General features: G+C 53.1%; 2 protein-coding genes and 1 long non-coding RNA gene across 6 annotated transcripts in view; 1 reads left to right on the forward strand and 2 right to left on the reverse strand.

Annotated features, from left to right (window-relative positions):
- Positions 1-8,613, forward strand: part of CAPN2 (calpain 2) — a 47,124-nt gene extending 38,511 nt beyond the window's left edge. Inside the window, 7 exon segments of the mRNA NM_001195722.3 lie at positions 774-831; positions 2,678-2,742; positions 3,632-3,700; positions 4,114-4,192; positions 5,707-5,823; positions 6,010-6,068; positions 7,702-8,613. Of these exon segments, the coding sequence (NP_001182651.1) occupies positions 774-831; positions 2,678-2,742; positions 3,632-3,700; positions 4,114-4,192; positions 5,707-5,823; positions 6,010-6,068; positions 7,702-7,725 (471 nt within the window). The 3' untranslated portion in view covers positions 7,726-8,613.
- A 97-nt stretch (positions 8,614-8,710) lies between these two features.
- On the reverse strand, positions 8,711-13,303 carry LOC149122545 (uncharacterized). The gene is made up of 3 exons (XR_016218878.1): positions 13,170-13,303; positions 12,857-13,037; positions 8,711-8,884 (listed from the first exon to the last, which is right to left on the reverse strand). It is a non-coding gene; the product is annotated as an uncharacterized LOC149122545 (long non-coding RNA).
- Positions 13,304-13,637: 334 nt separating this feature from the next.
- Positions 13,638-16,426, reverse strand: part of TP53BP2 (tumor protein p53 binding protein 2) — a 64,840-nt gene continuing 62,051 nt past the window's right edge. For all 4 annotated transcript variants that reach the window (XR_016218877.1, XM_089311424.1, XM_089311423.1 and 1 more), the window contains one exon: positions 13,638-14,407. Coding sequence is in view for 3 of the 4 variants with exons in the window: in XM_089311424.1 (XP_089167550.1) it covers positions 14,366-14,407 (42 nt within the window). In the remaining variant the exon portion in view is untranslated. The remainder of the gene's footprint in view (positions 14,408-16,426) is intronic.

Below are 16,426 nucleotides of genomic sequence, written 5' to 3' on the forward strand. Positions count from 1 at the left end.
ACGATTTTTTTTATTATAATAAAATTTTTAAAGATTTGAGGGGCTGGTGCTGTGGTGTAGCAGGTAAAGCTGCCACCTGCGGTGCCAGCATCTCTAATGGGCACTGGTTCGAGACTCAGCTGCTCCACTTCCGATCCAGCTCTCTGCTATGGCCTGGGAAAGCAGTAGGAGATGGCCCAAGTCCTTGGGCCCCTGCACCCACATAAGAGACCTGGAAGCAGCTCCTGGCACCAGCTCCTGGCACCCAGCATCTGATCGGCCCAGCTCTGGCCGTAACAGCCATTTGGGGAGTGAACCAGCAGATGGAAGACCTCTTTCTCTCTCTGCCTCTCTGTAACTCTTTTTTTTTTTTAAAGATTTATTTTACTTGAAAAAGATTTATTTAAAGGCAGAGAGAGAGAGAATCTTCATCTGCTGATGTACTCCCCAAAAATGGCCACAACAGCCGCAACTGGGCTGGTCTGAAGCCAGGAGCCAGGAGCTTCTTCTGGGTCTCCCATGTAGGTGCAGGAGCCCAAGCACTCGGGCCATCCTCTGCTGCTTTCCCAGGCTCCTTAGCAGAGAGCTGGATCGGAAGTGGAGCAGCCAGGTCTCAAACTGGCACCCATTTGGGATGCAGGCATTGGCTTTATCCGCTATGCCACAGTGCCAGCCCTTAATTGTTTTTAAAATAAATGTAAAGGCGGCCTACTTTGCATGCATTGTACGCTGGCTGCCTTGGGCTGCGGCCAGCTCCTGCAGGGCCCTGACACCACTCTGTCGCACGCCCACAGGATGCAGAGATTTCGGCCTTTGAGTTGCAGAACATCCTGAGACGAGTCCTGGCGAAGCGTAAGTGTCCCCTTGTTGCCGGGCCCCCCGCTGGCACCTTCCTCCGTGGACACTGTCACCCTTCCTTCCCATCGCTGGTGTGGGCTGCCCGGGCTAAACCCTAACCCCTGCTCCTGTGTAAACAGCCTTCCTCACCGCCAAAGCACTAGACCTGGTGTTCAGGGTCCAGAGACCAAAGAGCTCTGCTTACCACTCTGTCACCCAGATCAAGTTATGTAAGCCGACTCGTCTCCTTACCTGTAAAATGGGCGTATTACCACTTATCCGCCCAAGGTGGCTGAGCACCTCAGGGGAGGCAGGCTGCAGAAACCGCCTGGCTGTGGCCTGTGTGCCCTCCGTGGCAGCTGTTACAACAGTGAAACGGGGAGGAAAAGCCGAGCACGCCCAGATAATGGGAGCCACAGTGCTGTCCTGAGTGCTGAACGCTGACTGTGCCTGGGCGGGAACCGTGGATACAGGGAGGCCTCCAGGCTGGAAAATAAGTGGCCATCTGCTACACAAACTAGGGATGAGACGACCACTGCCGTCTCCTTGCCTTGCATTCAAATGAGCCACTTCGGACCAGTTCCTTGCCGGTCAGAGAAATGTCACCTCACTGGAGCCACTGGGCCGAGCAGGCGACTTCCACACTCCAGAAATCCTGCTGCCAACCAGGTGGTCAGGGCTGCGCCTCTCACCCCGCCTCAGCCAAGGAAGCCCTCCCTGCCACCACTGCGGATCCCTCCGGTGGGAGGTGGGAGGTGGGAGGAGCATGGCTCCCCCACTCCATCCCTCGAATTTTCCCAAGAATCCAGGGGCTTTTGGCCAGTGAGCTGCTCTAAGTCTAGACTGGAAACAAACGCATGTCATGTCCTGATGTGAGCCCAGGCACCCTCAGGGGGCCTCCAGCCTGACTTTGTGGGACTACAGTCAGTCCTCCTCTTGGGGCCCGCGAGGAGTCAGAGCCAGCTGGCCTCTTCCATGCCCAGGCAAGGGAACCATGTGCACCTCACAGAGATGAGATACCTGGGGTCGGGACGGCCCAGGCACAGCCAGCCCCTCAGGGGCCTTCCCCAAGGCTGGCCTTGACTGCACCCCTGCTGTCGAGAGGCTGGTGGTGACCCATGAGGCTGCCAGGCACAAGTGAGGTCAGTGTGGCTGTCATGAGCCCGAGGAGACTGCGGCCTCATTGTCCGTGCACAGATGGAGGCTGGGGGTGGGGTGCGAGGCGGGAAGCATCAGGCATTGCTTGCATTCAGCGGCTCCTGGCTGGGGCAGGCACATTCGCGTCACACGCGCCTCCCGCTGCTGCCTGGTGGGGACGCCAGCCTTCTGCCCCATGCCCGCACCCAGGGAGGGGCTGGTACCCAGAGTGGCAGTTCTGAGGCAAGTTAGCTTCTCTCTTAAGGACAAAGCAGAACAGGTTGCAACTTGGGAAGGTTCTCGTTTGTGACAAGGGTCTCATGACACCAGCCTGCCACCGTGAGACCAGTCTCGCCTCGGGGGACACAGGAGCTCCTTGGGCAGCTTCCAGGTCCTCGGCCAGCTGGGGACACAGCCTCCCTCACCTCATCCTGTGACAGGTCTGCGTGAACACACCTGCCCAGCACCACAGGTGACTTTCCACCTTGTGGGCACTCAAAGGCCAGTCACCAAGCATCCCTTTATGGATTTTTTTTTAAGCGTTTATTAAAACCCTGTTTGCCTGTGGCAGATCTACAGAGAAGTCAGGCAAGTGTAAGCACACACCCTGCACCTGTCCTGGCATGGAAGCCACCAGCCACGTCCAGACCAGAACAGCTCCCTCGCCATGAAGTTGTTGGCACAACTGCGGAGAGCGTTCTTGTCATGGGCTTTTGTCTTTCAGGACAAGATATCAAGACAGATGGCTTCAGCATTGAGACCTGCAAAATCATGGTGGACATGCTCGACGTATCCTTTAACGTGCCGGGGAGATGGGGAAGCGTCCGCTCTCACCCGGGGAGAGCCAGACGCACCACCCTCTGCAAGGTTGCTGCAGGGTTGTCCATGCTGAGTTCCCTGGCCAGGGAGACAAAAGGCCTCCCTCAGCCGCACCCCCAGCCTCCAAGGGTAGGCCAGGCAGCAAAGTCCTGACAATGCACCCCTTTCTGTCCGCAGCAGCCAGAGCCCGGAACTCAATCTGGTCTCCCAAGTGAGCAGCATGGACCCCTGCTGCCTCCCAGGGTGTGCATTAGCAGGGAGCTGGAACGAGAAGCAGAGCTGGGACTCAGCCCCAGGCACGCGGACATGTGATAAGGGCATCCCAAGTGGCAACTCAACCGCTGTGCCATACCCTGCTCCCCAAAAACTCTAATATTTCTGAGTAACTGTTTCCTCTGGTCAAGACTGTCTGCAGGAAAATCTGGCCCTTGGCCCTCGCTCCTTCCTGGGCCTCTCACCTGTCCCTGAGGCAAACCCACAACCCACTTCCCCTCGTCTCCCACGCTCAGGAGAGGCTACAGTGAGGCAGCCTGGGCTTCTGTGCATTTCACCAGGGAGCTCCTGGCACATGCCCATGACGCAGCTCCCTCCCACCCCCTGAAAGGCCTAGGAATGTTCTAGATTCTACTCAGAAACCATCAGGGGTCTGCCATGAGAAGGCGGTGGAAGCCCTCTGTGTGTTACTTGGTAGCTCATTTTTTAGGAGGGTCTGGCACCCCAGATCAAAATAGCAACCAAACAGCCAGCCTATGGCAGCCCCTCCTTCAGCCCTTCAGTAGGGACTGGCCCCATGGGGTGCCCCAAGGAGACCGATGACAGGACAACCCAGGCTCCGGGAGCTTTCCTTGACTGAGGGCAGTCAGATGGGACTGGCAAGCTGGGGCTGAAGGAGTTCTATGTTCTCTGGACAAAGATTCAGAAATACCAGGTAGGACCATGGGAGGGCCTGCCTCGTGGCGCGGCAGGGGAGCGTCCTGTGTGTGTGCTGTCAGGCAGGTGGCTGGGGGGACACCGCTAAGAGAACTGGGAATGAGTTAAGACAGGCCTGGGTGAATGCAAGTGAGACGAGCTGTTCCCTGCCTTCCCCTGGCGAGTCACCTAAATGCCACCAGCCGGGGGCAGCTCCAGTGCAGCAGTTACATAAGGCAATTGCACGGGTCCAGGGTCGCTGGCCAGCTCCCACAGGCAAAATACCAGCAGCTATGAAGGCTGGAACACAGCGACTCTCCCAGGGCTACAGCCAAGAAACTGGAAAACCTGCTCCTCACCAGCACACACCACAGCGGTCACCTGCCACCTGTTTTGCTTTGGTTCACCATTCTTCTGTTTTTCATGTTCCAGAAAATTTACCGGGAAATCGACGTGGACAGGTCTGGCACCATGAATTCCTATGAGATGCGGAAAGCCCTAGAAGAAGCAGGTAACCCTGCGTAACAGGGTTTTCTTTTCCTTTGTTCTCTCTCTGTAGAACATGTGAACACCCACTCTGTACCACAGTACAAAGTGTAGTGAGCTATACAGTAGACCCTGGCTGGATGCAAACACATCCTTTCCGTCCCCTTTCAAAGCCTGATTGGTAAAGTTGACCCCAGGCCAGGAGCCTCTGCCGTCTCTGCTCTCTTGAGCCCCGGTGTCCTGGGGAGCAGCCTGGCAGGGCATCCGGGCAAAGCCAGTTCTCAACAGACTCCTCCCCAAGCAGAGGAAGATCAGGCTGAAGTGTAGCTTAGCCAAGGGGAGCTCGCCAGCAGAATTAGCCAGCGATACCAGGGACACAGCAGAGTAAGGAGACTGGTGCGCACACCATAAACAAGATTTATTTAAAGGCAGGGGAGAGAGAAGGATCTTCCACCTACGGGTTCACTCCCCAAATGGCCACAACAGCCAGGGCTGGGCCAGGCTGATGCCGGGAACCTGGAATTCCATCCAGGTCTCCCACATGGGTGGCAGGGGCCCAGGCATGCAGGGCATCCATCGTCTATCAGCAGGAAGCTGGAATGGAAATAGGGCAGCCAGAACTCCAATCAGCAGTCTGTAGCATCCCATGTCAGTCACAAGCTGTAGCTTAACCCACTGTGCCCCACCTCTAGCACAAATAAATGATTTTCATTTACTCGAAAGGCAGAGAAACACTGATCTCCCCCATCTGCTGGTTTACTCTCCAAATGCCCTCTGCAGACAGAGCTGGGAATTCAATCTCGGTCTCCCATGTGGGTAGCAGGGATCCAACTACTGAAGCCAGTACCTGCTGCCTCCCAGGAGTGCATTAGCAGGAAACAGACAACAGCAGAGTGGAGGCTCCAGCCAGGCACACCCAGATGGGATGCAGGCCCCAGGCTCTTCCTCCTTTAGCTGGGATACAGTGTTGCGGCAGAGACCCCAAGTAACCATGGAGTAAACAAAATCCATCTTTCATTCAGGTTGGACAACAACCCAAGTTCAGGCAGGCCAGGGCCGATGGGCCTCCCAGGCTCCTCCTGTAGCATTGCTGTGCTCCTGAGGCTGCCAGCCGCTGTGGCCACATGCCGCCAGCTGCTGGGCAGGACTCTGTGCCTCGAAGGACACACATGTCCCTCGCACTCTCACACACTGTGCCGGCCAGAACCTGGTCACAGCCTCAGACGGCTGCAAGGGCAGTGTTGCTTCTAGGCAGCGTGGGCCTGCTAACGTGTGTTGTGCTGCAGGCAGAGGGGGACTCAAGTACTTTCCCACATGTGGTTCCCGCCACACACATCCAGAACAACCCGGGCTCCGAGGTGAACACGGGGCACGGCGTGAGGCAGCCCCATGGGAAGGAGCCGGCAGGAGTGTCTTGTAAGGAACAGGCAGGGTGACAGGGACCTGGGGGGAACAGCAGGAACGCGGCTCAAGGACAGCGGCGGTCGGAGCTGGGCTTCCGTCCAGTGCTCAGTGGTCGCTGTGTGTCCTCACCTCCAGGCTTCAAGCTGCCCTGCCAACTGCACGAGGTCATCGTCGCTCGCTTCGCCGACGACCAGCTCATCATCGACTTCGACAACTTCGTTCGCTGCCTGGTGCGACTGGAGACGCTCTTCAGTGAGTGCTGGGGGGCAGATCCGCCTCCGTGCTGCCCGCGGCACAGCCCGAGCGCAAGCTCCTGAATCAGAGAATGAGATTCCCGCCTTTACTGATGCCGGGAAGGGGAGGAGATGGACGCCAGCTGGGGGGGGGGGGGGGGCCTGTGCACTCTCATGAGGTCCCTGTCTCTTGCTCCCTCTGCAGAGATATTTAAGCAGCTGGACCCCGACAACACTGGCATGATACAGCTCGACCTCATCTCTGTAAGGCTCCTGAGGGGACGCGGGAGGAGGAGGGGGCGGCGGGCTCTGACTTGAGCAAGCTGCTTTTTAAAGGTCGCCTGAAAAACCTTTTGGGCTGTTGGGTTCAGGCCCTCAGAGAGGGATGAAGTCCCACGCATGCTTGCCTTTGCTGTTTCCCAACCACCTGCTGAGTCTGAGTCCAGGAAACACAGCCGGCTGGCTAGCTCTGCCCGTGAGCTTGGAGGGAGGCTGCAGGATCGCACTTAGGAAACAAAGTGCAGCTTAGCACGCGGGGAGGGGGAGGGGTGCTGGCACAGAGACACCCTGCGGGGAGATCTGTTACTCCTAGGACAGACCTGCGGCAAATACCTCCTGAGCAAATTCGTTTTCTCCCGTTTCCCTGTTTAACAAAAAAGCAAAGCCAAAAATATTCTCTTGTGGTCCTGCTGACAGCAGGTTCCCCCCACTCAAAGCCAGGTCTCTGGTCTCCTTTCTCTGTACTCAGGGAAACTGAGCCACAGTGGGACATAGTGAGGTGGCCAGGGCAGGGGGGGGAATGGCCAAGTCATCAGTCCCATCCCCACGTAACAGAGGGCAAAGTGGAAAGGAGGGCAGGTTTGAAGGCCTCCCAACTCCCATCCTTGAAGTCTAAATTCCGCAGGAAGTCAGCAAAGTTCCTTTAGCCAACTGAAAACAGTTTAGCTGGGACAACAGTAACTCCTGGAACCACGTGCAGCCCAGGACCCATTCCTGAGAGTGTGACGAGAAACAGGCTGCGGCCAAGTCCTGGGAACGCCATTCTCCTTCCTCACCGGCCTGGGCTGCGGTGTCAGCCTCCTCTGCCCACTTGCTCCCCACTTCCTCTGAGCAACGTCAGATGCCATTGCGAAGCCTCACCTCCCACACAGGCTAGAGACCCCCACCTGTAGTAATTGCGGCTACTGAGGCCGAGCCATGTCCTACAGCTCTCCCCTTCTGTCTGCAGCAGCTCATGTCACCTGGGAGCTCCAGGCTGAATCCAAAACCAACTTAATCAGAATCTAAGTTCCCATCACACTCCGGTGTAGATCCAAGAACCGTCAGTTTCAGAGATACCCACATCCCAAATAACTCACTGAGAAGTAGAGCGCCAGAGACAGCACAGGGTGGGGGGGTCTTCCATCTGCCGGTTCACTCCCCAGATGGCTGCAATCGCCAGGGCTGGGCAGGCCAGAGCCAGGAGCCTGGGACACCATCCAGCTCTCCCGTGTGGGGCTGTCATCCCACAGGCGTTAGCAAGGAGCTGGACTAGAAGTGGGATAGCCAGGATCCAAATGCACACTCCAATCTGGATGCTGGTGTGACAAGAGGTGACTTAGCCCACTACACCACAGTGTCCACCCCAAACTAGGTTCTGATCCACCCTGGAGCACAGGAGTGAAAACCCTAGTTCACACGTTGTCTGAGTTTCATTTTGATGTACCCAGCCCTGCAACAGAACTGGAAACCACAGACCTGTGTAAAAGCCCAGAAGCCGGAAGTTAGGTGGAGGAAATAGTGCACTGGCGTCCTAGCCATTGATCTAGGGTAGCAATCTTCCAGCCATCTCCTGGAGCTCACGGAGCCTTTCCTGTAAAATGGCCCTGCGCTGACTGGTGTCTTTCCTTCCTCACAGTGGCTCTGCTTCTCCGTTCTCTGAAGTTACGACTCTGCCTGAAGACTTAGGAAAAGAAAAGTAGCCAAGAACTAAGGTTCCACGGACCTTGAAATTATGGGAACATTTACTGAAACCGATGATCATAGCTGAAAATAATACTATTTGAGATAGCCAAACTTTCACATATCAAAGATTTGTATATCATATTAAATGCAAGTGAGTAATCCTTGATAAACTCAAAGAAAGCTTTCAGTCTGTACATAGTGCACACTTTTTACTTTTACACACCTTCCCATTGATAGCAATATTAAACCAGAAAAAAAAAATGCAGGGAAGTACCTAACAACGGAGCAAACCTGAAGTCTTATCTCCCAGGACACCAGGCCCTCGATGGGAAGATTTAAAGTAACTCCGTGTTTAAAAATGCAAGTGTGGCATCAACCGGATGGCAGCCCTGACTGCCGTTCCCCCCAGGGAAACTGGGAAAGGCACTGTCGGGAAGCGACCTTGTCACAACATCTAGAGCCCGGTGGCAAAGCACAGCACCACTGTTTGACTTAAACAAGAGACGGCCTTTAAGTGCCACTCACGGGTAACCGTGAATCATTCTCGAACTTGCGCATGTCTGGCCTTATGCACTTAGTCTCCCACAGCCAAGGCAGTTCTACTCCTGACCAGCTGACGCTCCAGTTCACACGCTGGTCCCACAGAGGGCAAAACAAGTTCCTGGTGCCCCAAAACTTTATGAACGGCACCACGTAGTGTGCTTGTGCACAGTTAAGGGACACCACTTAGGAATTCCTGGAAATGACGCCACCTTGTTTCCTGGCTCGATCATGGGGAACTGCTAGCAACATTCTAGAAATACCGCCTTGTTGCCTTATCCTCTTCCAGATGTACTGTTGAATAAAGTTGCCCATGCAATCTTAACACTTAGCTGCATTTTCCTTCCCCGAGGGTGGACCCGTGGGATGGTTTATGAGCACACAATTACAAGTTTGCGTATTGAGAAGAAACGGCATCTTACCGAGAACATAACTGTGGAACTATGAGCGTTTCTGCTAACTTGACCATCTAGAGCAGCTCTGGCTTCTGCCTCCTGCTGGTCCCTGAATGCACCATCTGCAGCCGCAGAATCACTCAGCAGCCCCCGTCGGCAGATTCCATCACTGCTCTGCTGCTGCTGACCTCTGGAGGAATCCTAAAAAACAGGGAAGATGTCAGATGACCCGAGATGGGCAGGTGCCATCCTGCTGTTCCCCGACAACGATGCATTTCCCGAACTCAGGTTCCACGAGTGAAGTTCTTGCTTGCTGAGTGAACTTGGAAGGCCCAGAATCTGGAGTAGTCCCAGTTGCTTGGGGACACAGCTCTTCTGTTCAGCTGCACGGGTTTCACATAGATGTCTGGGTGGACTTGGGACCAAGGGTGGGCATGGGAAGTGTGGCTCAAGGACCAAGGGATGAGGGAACTGCAGGCGATGGCAAAAGTGGTTGAAACCGGGACCAAGTGGTCCAAGCTGAGGAGGGGATGGGAGTGAGGGCTGGAGGGGTCTGCAGAGCCCGGCAGAGTGGGGCAGAAAGCAGGTCCCTCTCAGGGGCCAGAGGCTAGTCCCAACTGGATGGGTGGTGAGGTGGATTCATTCTGAGAGGAGCGTGGTGGGGGCAATAGGCACGGAGTCACCACACAGACCCTGGGAGTCAGGTTAAAGCGGCCCAGAGGCGAGCAGCCCAGACTCGTTTATTTCAGTTGGTACAGCAGTTTATATAGCCAAGGCAGCCAATCTGGTCAAGGGGTGGTCTATGCCCTAACTAATCACAGCCTGTTGCCAGGCAGTTTCCGAAGCCATCCAATCACAGCCTGTTGCCAGGCAGACTCCATTGTCATGCGGTTTCTGAAGCCATCCAATCACAGCCTGTTGCCAGGCAGTTTCCATTGCCAGTGGCCATCTTGGCATAGCCTTCTCATTCTACCACATTTCCCCCTTTTTATTTTTGAGCAACGGGAGGCATGATCCTTGGCCATACCATTGTTGACCCTGTTTCCATGTGGTCTCTGTACACGGCTGTGCCTGTCTTAGGTTGTCCCCCAGGGGATCTTACCCGTCACTGACTAACCAGTGCTCAAAACGGGAGACCACAGGAGTGCTTGCTCAGATAGGGGTAGGAATGAGGAACAATGGTAATCAAGAATGGCATGACCACACACAGGCTATGTGCCATTCGAGTAGCTGACCAGAGCTAGTGGGTATAAAACAGTAGCGGATGTGGCTATGGGCAGTTTCTCAGGGTAGGATGATAGGGCAGGTACATCTGCTAACAAGGCAGACTCTCAGTCTTGTTCAGCTGGTTCTGGTTGACTATCAGTTGCAGGCTTGATGTTTCTGGCTGGTACCCAAATGGGCTGTCCCACATTCTTTGGAAAGACACAAGCATATCCTCGACCCTTGGTTAGCAGAAGCCTTTCTACGGGTGTTGGAATCCAGGGCCTGAATTCTGCATCCATTCCTATGTTAATGGCAAACATGCGGGTGGAATGTGGTTTAGCGGCTGCCCTGAGAGCCTGGGGTGCCTGGGGACTGCCACAAATGTGGGGATCCTCACTGGGTGAGGATGGGATGACCTCATGGGTTATTGCCTCGAGGTCATGTAAGTTTATCCCATGGGTATTTGAGGGGTGGCTGACTAGGCACTGCTACATTGTCTGCTGTCATGTCATTTTCACTGTTGGAGCTCGGAGCTCTCCCCAAGTCATCAACTGTTGCCTGTGTGGCAGACGCCTAGAGTGACAGGCTCTCATCACTTGGTAACCTGTGTGGGATTCTGAGAGGGGGGTATCTTTCCTGTGTTTGACTGTTTAAGAGCAGCACATCATGCCAACTTTAGCCAAAAGAAAGACATGCACAGCACTGCTGCCATAACAAAACAAATTCCTAGCACCTCAGCGGCTGATGGCATTCTGCAGGGGTTCCCTACATTAAATGAACAGACAGTGGTGTTTCAGATCGTATGTATGTCCTGTGCTTAGTGGGGGACTTCCTTGAATCATTAGGTCAAGGCTGTATGCCCACATGGTGTCTCCAGAGCATCACCTCTCTCGAGTGAGGGAGGATGGCTTAGTTCTGAATTCTGGGATGATCAGTCCCTTATGTGAATTCGCTGGGCGAACCGAAAGTAGGAGGAGCAGAGAAGTGGCGTTACGCTTCTGGGCGGCGTGTGCCTAACCTGGGGTCACTTCAACTGAGGATAAGGACAAGGAAAGGGGTATAGGAGGAGGTTCTGTGCTCACTCTCACAGAACCAAAGAGCACACAAAATACCAAGGGGCCTACTTACTGAAATCAAGGGGGGACCTCGCCGAGTCCGACACATTGTCTCTCTCTCATTCACGTTGGCGCGCCAGATGTTGAGGTGGATACGTTCTGAGAGGAGGAGTGTGGTGGGGGCAAGAGGCATGGAGTCACCACACAGACCCTGGGAGTTGGGTGAAAAGCAGGCCAGAGGCAAGCAGCCAGCAGACTCGTTTATTTCAGTTGGTACAGCAGCTTATATAGCTGAGGCAGCCAATCACTGTCATCTGGAGAGCTGACCTAGTTTATGATTTCACTTTCAACCATCTATTTTAGTTGTAACATGAGATAACAGTTAGAAAAGAAGGCACAGGCAGCTTCCGGGTTTGGGGTTCTGAATTGGCAGATTCAACTGACCATGGTGGAAAATCAGCAGGGAAGAAATTGCATGTGCATGGAACACGCAGGCTTCTCTTGTCATTCCCTAACTGACGCAGCACAACAGCTACCACCATGGTATCGGAGTCTTCCAGAGAGAACCATGTGCACAAGTGCTGTGCAGACACCTGGCCATTTTAAAGAAGCAACCTATGCACCTGCACAGGCAGATCCCGAAGGGGGCCTTGGGAACAGTCCCTGAGGATACTGAGGACAACTCAGCAATTTTAGCAAAAACTGGGAATGACCAAGCCCTGAGACAGCCCCCAGCTGGCCACAGCCCCCGGCTGGCCACAGCCCCCCAGTCCCTCGTGCCCACACCACTCCCTACCACTGCCCGCCCTCCCTCCAGAGGAGCTTCCTGTACAGCTTTCCACACTGCCTCTCTAAGCTTTGTTTCCCACGGTCTCGCACTGGTACCACCCGGCTCACAGCCTGTTGTCTTCCTAGTCCCAGGCCCACCAGCGACCTCCCAATGCCAAACCCTACAAACACTCCCCGGCCCTCATCTCCCTGGACCATCCTGCCAGCTTCTGCTGACTGACTCCTCTCACTGACGCTCCCACACCCCACTCCCGTCCCCTTAAAATTCAAGCAGAGCTAAAGTCTGTGCACTCCCCGCTTTAGCATGGCCCCTTCTCCAGCTGCTTTATTCCCTTTATTTTGCAAGAATATAAAAATTCTGTTACCATAAACATGCAACCACGGCATCAACTGTAATACTTGAGAAGGGGGAGACAGCCGTATGTTCACCATGCAACTGAGGACTGCGTGATGACAGGCTGGAATATTATGCAGCCATTAAAAATGTCAATGTCTGTGATTCAATGTCAAGCATAAAACAGGGAGAGTACAGAGTACTTATACAGTGGGCTCTCCTTCAGTAAGAGGGGAAAAAAAACATGGAAAAGTCTACAGAGAAATATGCCCAAGTGTTACTTGTTGCCTTCGGATGGTCCTTTCCCTCCCTCACAGCCTTTTTCTGTCATTGGTAATATTTCCCTAAAGGATAATTTGACAATAAGAAGTAAAAAAATGAATGTATTCTAAAGCTTCGAGTTAAGGAACATAAAAGATGATCACAGTTCCCTAATTCCCCATCTCCCCTGTCCATGCATGTGTGATTCTTTAGTTTACCAAGTGCCCTCACATACAGCAAACAGAATGGCTTTCCTCAACAACTCTGAAGTATGCACTGGCAATGGTATCAAACCACACTACACACGGCTTAGGGAGGTCAGGGGTCATGGGCAAGGTCACATGATGGGAAAGTGCCACAGCCCAGAACTAGAACCCATGTTGGATTCACTTGCTGTTGTGGCTGCAATGTATTAACACTAACTTAGAGGCTTGGAACACGTCCGCTCTCTCGTGATCCTGACTTAGAAGTCCCATGGAGCTGGGCAAGGCCTGGCTTCCAGGCAGGGCACTAAGGGGCAGAGCTCACCCCTGGGAGTGGCTGGGACTGCTCATCCATGTCCTTGCCGGCTTCTGCGTTCCTTGCTCTTCAAAGTCAGCAACGGCAGGTCAGGTCCTCTCTGTCCACGTCTCGCTGACCTCTCCTGCTGCTTGAGAGGCTCACGTGGCAGTCCGGGCCCACCGGGATAATCCAGGCGAATCTCATCACCCTGTGTAAGGCGAGCAGATTAGTAAACCTCGGTCAGCCTCAGAGTCCCTCACAGCATCATCCAGATCAGTGCTGGACTGACAGCCCCAGACACGGGGACACTGGGGGGTGGGAGATAGAACAGGGCACTTACACAGCTTAGGCTTGTTGCTGCTCTCCCCACCACCTGGAAAGCTCTGGAAGGTTGTCCTTCATCTCCCTTCCTTGCTAGAATTCAGCTGCTCATAAAAACGTACAGAAAGAGACCTTATACAGTGGTTTTTCATTTGCGTCTGCCATTAAAAAAGTTCCATTAAAACAAAACAGCTTCCAGAACAAGGCACAAACTCAGTAACATTAATAAACAATGTAGAGACTACACAAGTTTTCACCCCATAAATTAAGGCATGTGACTCCATGAGAAAACAAAATGAGGCCACTCACCTATCAAAAGCTCTAGGTAAAAGGAATAAAAAGGCTTCAATCACCACGGTCTCTAAGATCTTAAAAAAAAAAAAAAAAAAACCCACTCACACTCATGACTGAAATTGAGGAATTCTAAAAACCTTAAGCCTTTAAACAAGGCTGCTTATCACATTAAAAATGCAGACCAGTGAACAGCTCTGAGTCAAAAAGCTGAATTTTATTACAATTGTTTTTCAGGTCAGCTATGATCTTGACAAATAGTACGGGTAAGCCTCTAACAAGTTTCTAATTCCCAAGATACAAAAGACAATAAATACAGATTCAAGTTTAGCCTAAAAACAAATCTAAATCTGTTTAGATTAGGTAGTGTAGCTTAGTTTCAGTATTTCAAATACATGTTTAATTCTTAAAATGCTACAAGAACTCAGATAGGAAAGGTATTGCTCACTGATGAGCAGTCCAATGGTGCACAGGCGCAGGGCACCCCTGAGCCCTTGTGCACAGCCCTGGAGGGCCCACTGGCGCTGAGGGCAGTTGGAGATGGCGACACCGGTGCTTTCTGGCAAAAGGTGGGACAAGGACAGGAGGTGAAAATGCCCACTGAGCACGACAGCTGATTTCCCAACACCCAGTAAATGGTCCTATTTCTTGCAGAAAACAAGACGGGCACTGTGCATCTCCGAGCGCTCTACGGGGCGGCTTTGCCAGCACAGCGCAGGCTGCGTGCGTCCGCACCCCACGTCACCCCGAACGTGTGCCACTCGTGAAGTCCTCCACCCTTCACTTTCCTCCAGGACGCGTTCTTCCTTGCTTTCCTGCTGCGCTGTCCTTTAAATGAGTCTCACGGAATTTTCACCAGAAACAGTCCTATTGCTTCTTAGTGACAGCAAAGCTTAATTCTTCATGGAGTAGAAGGCTGCAGCTTCAGGCCAGGCTCCTTTGCCTTGGTTTAATTCTTGGGTACAGCTGTAAGAGAGTTTTGGGAAGGTTTACAGACCATGTGGATGAGTGGGAGCGTAACAAAATTTCAAAAGTACGGCAGGAGGTAAGGTCTCACAGGAAGGAAGGAAAGTAAAAAAAACAACATGCTATGCCCAAATGTACAAACACTCACATTTAGCAATGTTACAGGGCTCCAGCCAGTGACAAGACCACAGAACAATGACATAAAAGCCCATGACCGCTCCAGCGATCAATGCCATCCGTACGGCTTGTTAAGCTATAAATCAAGTCTAACGAGGAAGACAGATTGCTCACAGTGGTTTGCAATATGCCACAAGGTACAAAGTTCATGGGAAGTGTTTATGATGAAAAAACTGAATGGACTCCAAAAATGCACCAGAACAAACTTGTCTGTTAATTCAACTTTCCACAAACTTTCTGAAGTATGCGCAAGCAACTGGGTTTTCATGACTACTGGAGAAAACTAAGAAGATTAATGTCTCTCAACTTTATTCACAATGGAACTTAATACTGGGGACTCGAGAATGGCAGGGACAAAACGCCAAAATACAAGGCACAGACTAAGGAAGGACAGGTGTTCTTAGCTTCGGAGTTCTGGGGTTTCGTGTTCTCCCCAACAAGAGCGTGAGAGGGGAGGGCTGGCCAAGGGCTGCAGTAGAGAAGCCAGGCGCAAATCAAGTAATTCAACCCACAGCAAAACAAAAACCCTCTGCCCATGACACAGGTGGGAAAAGGAGCTCCCTCAAAGACAGCCAGGCTTCCAGGAGAAGACGGCGGGGTTGAAGTGCTGAAGGCCGACTTTCCCGTCCAGGCAGATGCGTGGCCAGGCCAGCTGTCTACACTGTCTGGGCTTCGGAGTAAAATCCTCAACGTTTCTGCATTTGCCCTTTGTTAAATGTTGTGTGGACACACTGGCGACGAGACCCACGCCGGGAGACCCAGAGGTCTGCTGGTGGCTACAGGGCCACCTCTAGCCCGGCCCACGGGTATGGGCATCAACCTGCTGCTGCCCCACCCAGGACAAACCCGCTGTGAGAAAATGAAATTCACTCACGAGGCCCACAGCGGACAGGCTTCTTGAAAACTGCTAAGAAGACAGATCTCAGGTGTTCTCGCTGCCCGAGAGCAGTAATGCACACTCCGTGCAGTAATGCAGTGCATGAGCCTGAGGCAGCCAGCCTGCACTACACCTGTCTCACAGCTTCTTGTACACCATGAGCTGCGGGAGGCAGGGCGCTGGCAGACAAAGGCCGTTAAGAGGCACTCGCTTCCCGCAGGCGTTCACTAGTGCGCTGCAGACCCCGCAGAAGCACACGGGGGCTTGACAGAGAAACGCTTTACTTTTCCTCTGGCTATCGGAAACCTTTTTAAAAAGGCTCCTCTTAGGGGTCAGCGTTGTGGCATAGCAGGGTAAGCTGCTGCCTGTAGGCCCCGGCTGCTCCACTTCTGACCAAGTTCCTTATTAATGGCCTGGGAAAGGGGCAGAAGATGGCCCAAGTGTCTGGGCCCCTGCACCCACATGGGAGACCCTATAGAAGTTCCAGGTTCCTGACTGCCTGGCCAGGCTCAGCTGTTGTAGCCATTTAGCAAGTGAACCAGTGGATTGAAGATCTTTCTCTTCTAATCTGCCTTTTAAATAAACACATTTTTTTAAAAAGCCTCCTTTTAGTCTGTTTTTCCCCATTTCCATTGTTCTTTACTATTTGTGTTATGATCACAAAATGAATACGTCTGAGCCCCAAATATCTGTTTCATAAAAAAATTGTGCTATGAGAAAAGCAGCAGTTAAGATGCACGAACTCATTCGCACTGCACATTAGACTAGCAACAGTGGGGCAGGGGGAGTCAGGAAGACACTGGTCTGAGTGCAGACAGCAGGGGCCCAGCACTGGGGTCTGCCAGGAAGCCGGGACCTGCACAGAGAGAAAAGCCCACGCGGCAGCACACTCGCAGGCAGAATCCTGCCCCCAGCCCAGGCACCAGCACAGGAGTTCTGTGCAAGGACTGACCACGTCTGTGTGC

This window comes from Oryctolagus cuniculus, chromosome 13, assembly GCF_051225735.1.
Source record: "Oryctolagus cuniculus isolate XC-2025 breed Fujian yellow rabbit chromosome 13, ASM5122573v1, whole genome shotgun sequence".
Classification (NCBI taxonomy): domain Eukaryota; kingdom Metazoa; phylum Chordata; class Mammalia; order Lagomorpha; family Leporidae; genus Oryctolagus; species Oryctolagus cuniculus.